Here is an 11,574-nt window from a genome sequence, read left to right as displayed (position 1 = left end):
ATAACAACATTGATTTTTTTCCTTTTTATTTTGTAACAGTACACATTTGAAGTCATGCTAAATCATAAAGGCAATATCACAAACTGTTTTAAAAGAGAATACTAAATTAAATCAACAAACAAGTAATTAACTTATAAAAATACACAACAAAAATTTACAGCTGAAAATATTAACGAAATGGATATTTTATTCAGAATTAATTAAATAAAAACAAAGATCGTGTCTCTTTGTAGAGGCTCAGGAGCGCGAGCGTGAGCCTTTACCGGCGCGCAGACACAGGCAGAAGGTGAAGCTAAGTCCCAACAGCTGAAACAGAAAGGGTTCAGTATTATTTAAGGATGAATACAACAGTAAGAATTTATTTTATCTCAATAATCTTAAAATAGATAGATCGAGTGTTTTTAATGCCTTTATCAGGCTTGTTATCGTTTAAGTCAGGCAAATATAAAGAAAAAGATGGCACTAAATTCTACAGCATTTTGGACATGTCGTCCTACCTGAAATAGGGCTACTCCGATACCGAGACCTCCCACTATGTCGATATTACCTTGGACCCACGACAGGAGTTTTGGAAAGCACCCCTATGACAAAAAAAAGTAATATCGTAAACATAAAGCAAAACATAGTTTATAAACATAATTGTTATTTACGTTTGATTTGAATTGTAATGGTTGTGTTATTCAAACAATAATTTTATCTTTAAAATTCGGTACATATGTCGACTTTAATAATTTTGTGATTTCATCAATACAATAGTATTCGTCAAAAACCAATTTTCGAGGATAAATCTACACGATCCACAAAATGAAAAAACTGTAAATTCCTTATTTTTAAATTACTTGAGTACTTAATTCCGCGATTCCACTGTTTTGTATCAAATCGATAGAATATAAAATCGCGATCACCAATTTTTTGTTATAATTTCATATATTAGTTCAAAACTGTCTGAAAAATAAAAGCGAGACTTTAAAATCTGTGAAGGTTGCTTCTCGCGATTTTACGCGGAAATTAGATTCCTCGCGTTTTAATTAAGAATCTACAGTATTCATTGGAGTGTAATTCAAAATAATAATGTATCAATCATTTCATGGAATCATTGGCCATGAATTTACGTGTCCATGAAATTGCAATTTTCACAAAAATCCGTGAAAATTTATTCTCTTGAATACCAATAAAACAACAGTAATCAGTACGTGTATTTGATTTGATTGACGTCTGATTGACTAGGTGTGATACCTGTGTATACATGGTGCTGTTGTTGATGACCTTGTTACAATCGTTCACCGTCATGTCCACACAACAAGAGATCGGCACGGCGGAACTGGAGTTGAAGTATGTAGCGTTTTTCCAGTCTTCAGGCGAATTGAAACCACAACACTCAAACTGGTGGACGGAAAAATTCACTATATACATGTATATATTCTTTAAAAGATAATTGAAATTACCGTGCCAAAGAGTTTGTCTGCTTTTCAATTATTTTTTTAGAACAAATGATTGAAACATTTTGAAATCTGACATAGACATGTAGATGTAAGAATGAAGAAGTCGTTCGAACCTCCATCTGCATTTTATCGACCGCCAGGGTAATCAGGTTGAACCCCTTCCTCCCATACTTAGTGTTCATCGTCTCCTCAACATGGCTCTTTAAATAAGTCTCCAGCTTCAATGGAAACATATTACAATATCATAATAATTTTATCCCATTCTATTTTGGTAAGTAACCTCTTTGACTATCGCACTATTCTCCATTAAAAACAGTTGGGTGATTTCATAACTTTTGAAATTATGCAGGTAATCCCAATAAGAGTTCAAAAATCACTTCACAGAAAAATAGGGATTAAACACTGTATGCAATGCTGAGGATTTAAGCAAATGGGATTTTCAATCATATTATTTGATGTTACTAAATAAAACTAGCTTATTTAAGAAATGAACTCGATGTCTACCCAAGTTATATGAGTGTATTCTGGGTTGGGGCAGTTTACGCGTAAACGGATTATAAAAAAGCATAAATTGGTCCAACCCAGGATATACTCGTATAACTTGTGTAGATATTGAGTTCATTTCTTATAATTTAATTTCCAGCAATTTACTGGTGTACAAATTGAGTGCGTTTTACTTAAAAAAATCATATTAATCTAAATCAAATTAAAAATCAAATCTGAATCAAAAACAAACGTAACGTTTTCAATAATCATTTTCTTTGATGCAATTTGATAAGATTAAGTAAAAAATCAGAGAAAAAATAGTGAATAATGTCTTACTTGTCCGTAGAAGACAAATCCCATGATACCGGCTACAGCTTGCACTAAAAACGTCATCAGGAGCACAACAAAATACTGAAATATACAACACATGTTACAGAAACTCAAAGGGTGTATTTTAAAAATAAAAAAAAAAGACTTTAAAACATAAAGCCCCCCCCCCACCCCACCCCCCCCCCCAAAAAAAAAAAATTTACACGAATTGAGAAAAACAACCGTACATTTTGTGGTCCTTTAATGAATTTTTGAAGTAAAACGTGATTTTTAATTACCAGCACCAGAAGACATTTATTCTCGGTGAGGGCGCCAAAGCAGCCGACCGTAGAGATCAGGATAACAGCGCCCCCTGCTGCCAGTAGTAGGTAGGCCCCTTTCTTCAACATACTGTCTCCTATAAGGGCCGACAAATCTTCACTGTTGAAGATCGTGTAGGCACCCATTGCAGCCACCGCAATACCGCAAAGCTGGGGATCAAAATGTATAATGTCGTCACCAAAGCAAGAAATCGTTTCATTATATTAGTTCTTTCCATATTTTTAATCGATTTGAACATATTACTTTGTTTGTACATAAATACAATTGGGATTGGGCACATGTTCCAAAACACAGACCGCCCTCTCCCAATTCCCATATTTTAATTTGCGTAATTATGTACATGTATTCTATTTCAGCATTAGAATCTCCATGGACACTTTTGTTATCTGGGGAGGGAGTGGGGGCGAGGCCTTCTTTGGCAACTTTAACAAGTTTGAATTTTTCGGGAGAGACCTGCCTGATCATTCTGGGTCCCCAAATGATTTCTTTATACATGTAGGGTACAAAAAATTCTGTTATGTAGAGTACGTGGTTCCCGAAAGCATCTCTTTGCATTTGGAAATGTTTAGCTGTTTTTTTTTTGTTTGTTTTTTGTTTGTTTTTTTGTTTTGTTTTAGAGTTTATTGGTTTATTTGTGTCATGATGTTACTTTTCCTCTATATTCTTGGGGTGGGGTGGGTGGGTGGGGGTGGAATGGATTGTGATTAAATTCTATTTTCGTCGCTTCACCCAAATAAAAAGAATTTATGACATGCTTTCTTACCAGAAACAGGAAGTTAAATATAACCACCACGTATTTGACACACGATAATTTTGAAGCCATATTATGCAGCGTACTTCTCAGCAATCGTCTACAATTAAAGCGGCTGTAAAAAAAGAGAATACAACATGAAGTATACTACTACATTTATTGTGCCTTTAGAAAGACAAGGGAGAAAATAAGTGAATCATACCCACATATATTCCTCTATATTTATGCTGTCAAATACTATTTAAAACTATTCAACATTATGTTAATGATTTTCCTAGGGTACGTTTTCTATTTAGAAATTGGTTACGTTTTCTCTTGGGTACGTTTTCTCCTGATACCATGAAAATTTACTCCATAATTTAGCATAATAGTTATGTAATTACTATGGAATCATTTAAATTTGCGGGGCCAATTTTCGTGGATAGTAATTTTCTTAAAGTTTCGATGTGATGTAATTTCATGAATTGGTTTATGTACAATGAATAGTTTATATGTAAGGGATACCAAAAAAAAATCCACGAAAATTGAGCCACTACGAATGATAATCATTTCAAAGTTGATCAATACTATGTGGTTCCTGGTAAACTTTTATTACTTAAAAAAAACAAAACAACTAAGTTCTTGAATGCGATATAATCGCACCCTGTTCATCACACACTACGCCGCACGGTTGAATTGGTACAGTAATTTAATCATTCCTGACCTCACTCGATCAACATAAATTGCAGTCAGGATATTTGGGTGATGCATGCTTTTTATAGGTCTAATTCTGTAGGTACATATTAATGTTCTCAATTTTCTCAAAATAAATTAAACTTTTACTAAAATACTGCGACAATCTATAATGTATAGGCCTAATTATAAATTTATTAAACTTTAATGAAGATACTTTTATCCCATATGGGCCATCAATCTACGCACATTTATTTCAATGCCATACCTGTTGATAGGCAGTTTTTTGCGGACTATAATACTCTAAAAAATCAATTAAGTTAACATTATGGCAAGTCTGAAAACATTCAACTTTAAAACTACTGTATACCAAATAACAAACCTTTTTTGAGTCGACGGATATGAAATTGTCCGTTGTAAATCAATGTTGAACGTACGCTTTAATTCTACAAAGGGGAGATAAATCTTTCAAACGAAGGCGGAGGAGTTATCGTTACGTAACGCATTCGCGTTTTAAATTTTCGCGCGGAAACTTCATAGAAATATGTCACGGTCAAGGACACTTGTAATCTGGGACGAAGACGTCCAGCTTACCACGATAAATGCAATCCCGAATAGCACACACTGAGCACGTGTTCTTCAATATCTAACTCTACTTTTGTAAACCCTGTCATCTCTTTGCCGACGAAAGCACGTGCATTGCAGTGTTATAATAATCTTGACCGAATTTACTCGGGTTAAAAACTTTAACTAGTAATTACTTTTTATGCAATGGCTACCGACGACCAGAACCAAATAAGACTGAAGTTAAACAAAGGCTCCATTCCTGCTTTGGGATTCGGAACGTATGCCCCAGGAGAGGTAATGATAGTTTATAACGTTATTGAATGAAAGAAATCAAAATTGATTTGGGCTGTTGATCGAGGATTTCTCTGCAGAGATGATGACCTCTTTACAGAATTTGACATACCATATGCACAGGGTTTGCCTATTATTTAAGCTACATCGATTATGATCGATGATAGAAAATGCATGTTCATGAATAAATGAAACATAACAACTTTGTTTAGCAAAAATATGATAAATTGTATTTAAATGATGCTGATAGAGTATAACAATTATTATATCCTATGCATAATAAGCCTATGTCATAGTTCAACGCTCACTGTAGTTGATACATTGTAGCAGACTGCTTGCATTATAGTTTATGATAGGTCTGATATGCAATTAAAACACACACAAAGAAAAGCAACAATAGAAAGTGGCTGTCATTCAATTTGAAATCAATGCAACTTACTGTAGATTCCTTATTTTACGCGAGTACTTAATTCCGGGGTTCAACTGTTTTCCATCAAATCGCGAGATCATAAAATCGCGAATGCCGAAATTTTATCATAGTTTCATGTAGTTATAACATTTGTCTGAAAATTAAAAGCGAGATTTTGAACTTCGCTATAGGGGCTTCTTGCGATTTTACTCGAATATTAATTCCTCACGTTTATTTAGGAATTTACAGTATACAATGTAGAAAGACATACAGTGTCTGCAGACAGTGTGGTCATTTCAGCTATAATGAGAGATTAATAATAAAAGACGGGCAAGGTTAATACTTGTACATGTAATGTGTGATTGTTTTCAGACAAGTTATTGACCTAGTTGTCATTATCAAATCTTAAATACTTAAACACAGGTGTCCTTAGATACACTTATGACAGTTAATACAGACAGTATTTACACAAGATTTATCTCATGGCTATATTGAGATCTAAAATAATTCAAAACATGTAGGTTGTCTGAGCAAAGATAATTTAAATATGTAGGATAAACAATATTTAAGTTTATACATGTTATAATTGTTTTGCAAAATCCCTGTTCGTCAGAAGTATAAGAGAATAATTAGAAACGTTATAACAAGACCTTGGACTTTCGGTTGGACGTAGCTTTCTATTTCTTGCGTCAAAACAAGTTAAAAATGACACGGTTTCAAGCGAAATATCATTATGCACTGTTTGCATAGTCTTGGCTCAAAAGCCAGACAAATATTGTTGATTTCAAAGAGCAAAGACTGAGTGGCCGGCAATGAAATAGACATGTCTACGTCACATTGCTGTTTGACACAAATAGCCAAAGTCCAAGCTCTTGTTAAAATGGTTCTATGAAGTCAGATTATTTCTGTAATTACATGTAGTCTTTTATTTGAACTTAATGAAATAAATCGAAAATAAATAACCCATTTTATTTATGCCCCTTTTGCCCTCATACATGTAATATATCGCCAGGGGATGGAGTTAATAACAATTTTAAGATAACAGTGTTAATTAGAAAGAGTTTATATTTCTAACTGTGTCTGGGTAAATACAAGACATGACCAAAACCATTTGAAAGTGTAGTTGGGCAAGACAAAAAATATGGAGCAGAATAACTCTGTATACATTAATGAGGTTTGAAAGTTTTGATTGACAGAGTGAAGATGATGTTTACAAAGCTGTTCAGGTGGCCATCAAGGCAGGGTATCGCCATTTAGACTGTGCAGCAATCTACAGGAATGAGAGAGCAGTCGGCCAAGCCATAAAGAAGACCATTGTGGAGGATAAAGTTACAAGGGAGGACCTGTTTATTGTTAGCAAGGTACAATAACATAAAAATGAATTTGAAAAAAAAAATATAATTTGGTAAACGTATGTGGTAGTGTGTCTCTAGATGACTGATTTACATGGATTTAGTCGTATGGGGAACCATTTATAAAAGTTAGTCCAGCTTTCAAAAGTTGAGACAGTAAAAGAGCACATGACTCAGTGGTTATGGGGGTTTAAGCCAGTAACCAAAAGGTCGCCGGTTCAAACTTTGCTGTGGTCACTTGATGTTGTGTTTTGTGCACTTAGACAAGGCACTTTATCTACATTGTCTCAGTCCACCCAGCTGAAATTGAGTACCAGCTTATGCTGGGGGTTAACCTGCTATGGAGTGGTGTCCCATCCAGGGGGAGTCAATGACTCTCATCCGCTTAGCACCACAGAAACCAAAGATAAGCATCGGCCCTATGCGCCTTAATGGCATTGAGAAGGATTTTACTTTTAACTAACAGACTTAAAAAATGTTTTGAAATGTTTTGAGTTGTAATTACCAGAACGATTTTATGTTCCAAATACTTCAGCTGTGGAACACTTGTCACAAACCGGATTTAGTGAGAGCCAGTCTGAAGAAGAGTCTTGAAGACCTGGGACTTCAGTACCTAGACTTGTATCTGATTCACTGGCCAATAGGTTTAAAGGTAAGTGGGTTCTTTATTTTTAATCATTTAAAAAGTGAAGTTGTTACATAGATAGAATATATTTGAAATTTCATGTGGAATGTACAGGTACATTTGCACAGGGGGAATAAGCATCATGCACAATTGTTTGTTCTTTGGTCACTCACCAAATAAATATGTGGCGTGGTTGATTTGATCATCATACATGTTCTGTGATGTTGTTCTTCACTATTTTAACTGAATTTCATTTTTCTCAGGAAGGAGGGGACTTTATTCCTAAAGATGAAAAAGGCAATGTTTTATTTTCCGACGTTGACTTTGTTGACACTTGGCAGGTATTATATATGCATCCACTGATCAACCATTGTGTGTTAGAATATTGTAAAATTTACTTTGATACATGTATACATGTATTTTGCTCACAGATACTGGTAAATATTTTATGATATTTTTGTTTGGTTTCAGGCAATGGAGGACTGTGTTGATGAAGGACTAGTGAAATATATTGGTTTATCCAACTTTAATAGTGAACAAATTCAGAGAATTCTGGATGTAGCAAGAATAAAACCCGTGATAAATCAGGTATTACAATGTACTATGTTCACCTCCACTGTATAAGGCAGTGTTAAAACTTTTATTATTTAATAAGAACTGCAAATACAATTACGGTACATATTTTGGATCCAATTCTTTCAGGTTGAATGCCATATTTACCTTAGTCAAGAAAAACTGATTGAATTCTGCAAATCTAAAGGAATCATAGTTACTGCTTATTCTCCATTTGCTAGTCCTGGGCACAAGAAGTAAGATTGATACATATTTTATTAACTTTTTATTCTTTCAGTTACTGATATTGTTATTCTTAAAAGATATTACCATTAAACCTTTTATATCACTATATTACACAAGATGAACATTAATTAAGATTTGATATAAAATTTTGTTATTATTTGATCGTGGTATTTTGAATAAGTGGTTGACATAAATGAAACGTTTTGATCTCGTTGCTTCAGGATGCCTTACACACCTTGCATGGAGGAGCCAACCATTGTCGAGATTGCTAAAAGCAAAGGAAAAAAACCGTCACAGGTAAGAACAATAATCAGATCTGACGGGTAGGATATTGATAAGGCCATGCGAGACATTGTTGTACGTAGTCACAATTTGAAATTTTATTTCTTCCAATCTTTTGCTCTCTTCGCATAACTTTTGAAGCTTTTGAGCTTTTTATCACACTTATAATTTGACAACCAACTTTTAAATTTTGGTTCACTGTTACAAAATACCTTAAAAGTTCTGCATTAATTGATGAATTCAAATACAGTTATTGTAATTGTAATAATTCCAAATACCAAAAATCATCTAATAATTATATTATTAGACTCAATATGAGGGACAATCAAATTAAAACTACTTGAAGAACCTATCTGCTCCCTGATTTTCAATATTTAGTTAAAACGTGTGATACTGCATATCTTTTCGACAGTCAAATGCATAATAATTGCAGTTGGAATGAAATGAGATAACAATTTTTTAAATCAGTTTTTTGTGTGAAATATGACTCAATATCAAACCTCAAACCATTTTAACATTCTAGGGGAATACACTGTACCAATGTTAGTCAATTTGTATAGAACTTCTCTCAGGAGACAACATTATTATTTCAGGTCATCATTAGATTTTTGCTGCAGAGGGGCCTCGTGGTGATTCCTAAATCAGTCAGTCCAAACAAAATTATTGAAAACTTCCAGGTAAAATCTCTGCATTGATACATGTACCAATAACTTGTAGCCTAATTGTGATGCAATTCTGTTGAGTTTTAACAACAATTTTAAGACCTAAATTTTTTTATTAATGAAAATTTTGCATCATTTCAGGTATTTGATTTTGAGTTGAGTGATGATGAAATGAAGAAGATTCTGGCTTTAAACAAAAATCACAGAACTAATACAGAGGACATGTAAGTATATGCATTTGATATATATACATGTATATCAAACATAGACACTGTGATTTGACAGCTATAATGAAATTAAATTTGTCTTAGCAATGTTCTTGTTTAAGCTTAAAAAAAAAAGCATTGAATTTCTGAACATGGATTATAAAAAAAAGCAGATTTTTCACACCTCAGCTGAAAAAAATTGAAACTTTTTTTTTCATTCATATAGCAAGTTTTAATAACAAATTTCATTGTCATTTTGTAGTTTTCTTCAATGTATTATTTTATGTAATGATATTAGGCACACATTTTATTAAAATGTGTAATGAAATCTGGTTGAAATGTAAAAAAAAAACAACCCAAAGTTTGAAATTTGAAAAAAAAAAAATTACAACCCAATTCTGCTCTACATGAACATCTATATATATAGATATTTTACTTGTACATTAATTTTTTTGTGTAATGGTAATCAGATTTTTGCTACATGTAAACATACATTGAATTGTTTGATTGTTTGTGTTCTCTTTTTCCAGAGCCTTGACACACAAATACTATCCATTCAGCATTGAATTCTGAAGTTGTCCACTACCAAGGATATTCCCTACCAGGTTCTATGCAAAATAATCAACCCTAGCAGGTCCATAATTTATAGATTCAAAATCAGTTCACACGCAGCAGTGTAAAGACAAATCTTTGGTCCACTTCCTTCCAATCATTTTGAATCTTTAATGTGATATTAATATTACTCAATCCGATTTTCCCAGTCTGTTTGTTTGCTTTTTTGAGTCATCACTTTTGGCTAAGTATGTGTGTCCTTTATTTACTGTTCGTAAGAGAGAAATTCATAGTTTCACATCTCTGACAGCTGAGAATTATTTTCATTATTAATGTGTACAATATGACAAAATATATTTTCTTTGTGATTGTTTGTCTATTTAAGAATATTGGTTTCCATACATTTTGAATGTAAATGGTCTTGTTGTTTTCATTCATGAAGCCCCAATATTAACATATGCATTTTGACAATTTTACACTATTTTGGAAATGTTTTTAACACTTGAATCAGGCTATTAGATGAATTTTAATTGACTTCAGTTTATTGGTAAATTATGGCCTTGGTCAGAGGTTGTGAAAGAGGAGGTTGAGAGTTTCCTAATATCAGCATTGACTTTGTTTTAAACAACAGCAAAAGATGTACCAGTAAACACATTTCTAAAGATCAACCAGAAGAGCACATATATAACATTAAAAGAAACAGAGATCTTTAACTTTAATGATGCATAGTGTGTCATTGACAAATGGCATTAGCAATACTTTTCTGTATTGAAAGGTAACAGTATTAATAGGTTAGTATATAATACTATGTGCTGTTATAAAGTGTATTGGTTTCATCATATATACACGTCTTGTATTCTTTATGAAGTTATTTGTGAAGTTCAATATATCAAATATATTGAATTGTACATGTCAATTTACATGGAAATCTGTAGGAAGATTAAAAAAAAAAAGGTAAACTGAACTTCTGTTTCGGAAACAACTAGTTTTAACCACATGTTTAGTTGCTACTATAAATTTTAATTTTACTATGATTGTATATTGTGCCATATATTGTTGATTATTCCTTTTTAAAACCAGCAACTATTTTTTGTGCACGATATATATAAGTCATTTGTTACTACTGACACAACGATATATTTATGATCTGCAAGATAAAATACTAGCAGTTCATTGAATTTTAATTTTGTTGTGAAATGGACCTATTTCCCATGTTTCTGGGCTTTACATGGCCATTCACTATTTTATGCCTTATTCATGCATTTGTAAACTGTGATGGCGTTGATACAGTTACATCCACATATAACAATCCCAAAATAAAGTTGATAAAAATTACAAACTATACAGGTATCTGCCCAAAAAGAATATTTTAGAAACTGCAGTACCTATGCATATTTCATTATGTGCGTTTTGAGCAATCAAAGATGACAATTGACATAGGAAACTTGTTTTATTTAAAAACCATCGGCCAGAAACACCATATGTACATGTATTTGTTAGCGGCTGTTAATAAAAAGCACTGGTGCTTGCGCATGCATTTTTTGATTTTTTTTATCAACATATGAAGAATGCGTATACACGTATCTGTTGAATAAAAGAAAAATATATATAATCACTGTTGTTTTCTACTTTGTACATCTATTACAAATATTCATGGTGAAATGATTTTACTTCATATACTTTATACAAGAGGAATTAAGAGACTTGCATGTCTACAAAAAAAAATCGATGTTTACCGAACAGCTGGCTCTGTTGAGGCTGGAACGAGGTTGAAAAGTAACATTTTCTTCGTAAAACGTATTGAATGCAGTATATGACCGAATAGTGT

The 11,574-nt window shown here is 32.9% G+C and overlaps 2 protein-coding genes across 2 annotated transcripts; one reads left to right on the top strand and one right to left on the bottom strand.

Moving 5' to 3' along the window:
* Window positions 1-9: 9 nt before the first annotated feature.
* On the bottom strand, window positions 10-4,524 carry LOC105345760 (CD151 antigen). Its single transcript, XM_011454046.4, has 8 exons — window positions 4,385-4,524; window positions 3,343-3,445; window positions 2,537-2,728; window positions 2,265-2,339; window positions 1,556-1,660; window positions 1,237-1,383; window positions 498-581; window positions 10-306 (listed from the first exon to the last, which is right to left on the bottom strand). The coding sequence occupies exons 2-8, from the start codon at window positions 3,400-3,402 to the stop codon at window positions 238-240; spliced, it is 732 nt and encodes a 243-aa protein (XP_011452348.1). The 5' UTR covers window positions 3,403-3,445; window positions 4,385-4,524; the 3' UTR covers window positions 10-237.
* A 100-nt stretch (window positions 4,525-4,624) lies between these two features.
* LOC105345761 (1,5-anhydro-D-fructose reductase) lies at window positions 4,625-11,361 on the top strand. Its single transcript, XM_011454048.4, has 10 exons — window positions 4,625-4,863; window positions 6,466-6,630; window positions 7,157-7,273; window positions 7,510-7,587; window positions 7,718-7,834; window positions 7,949-8,055; window positions 8,266-8,341; window positions 8,920-9,003; window positions 9,130-9,212; window positions 9,725-11,361. Exons 1-10 carry the CDS (start codon window positions 4,774-4,776, stop codon window positions 9,765-9,767), a joined length of 960 nt encoding a protein of 319 aa, XP_011452350.3. The 5' UTR covers window positions 4,625-4,773; the 3' UTR covers window positions 9,768-11,361.
* Window positions 11,362-11,574: the final 213 nt, after the last annotated feature.

Source organism: Magallana gigas, chromosome 5, assembly GCF_963853765.1.
Source record: "Magallana gigas chromosome 5, xbMagGiga1.1, whole genome shotgun sequence".
Classification (NCBI taxonomy): domain Eukaryota; kingdom Metazoa; phylum Mollusca; class Bivalvia; order Ostreida; family Ostreidae; genus Magallana; species Magallana gigas.
The sequence above is the reverse complement of the archived record's forward strand: the minus strand, read 5'-3'. Positions and strand labels throughout refer to the sequence as shown.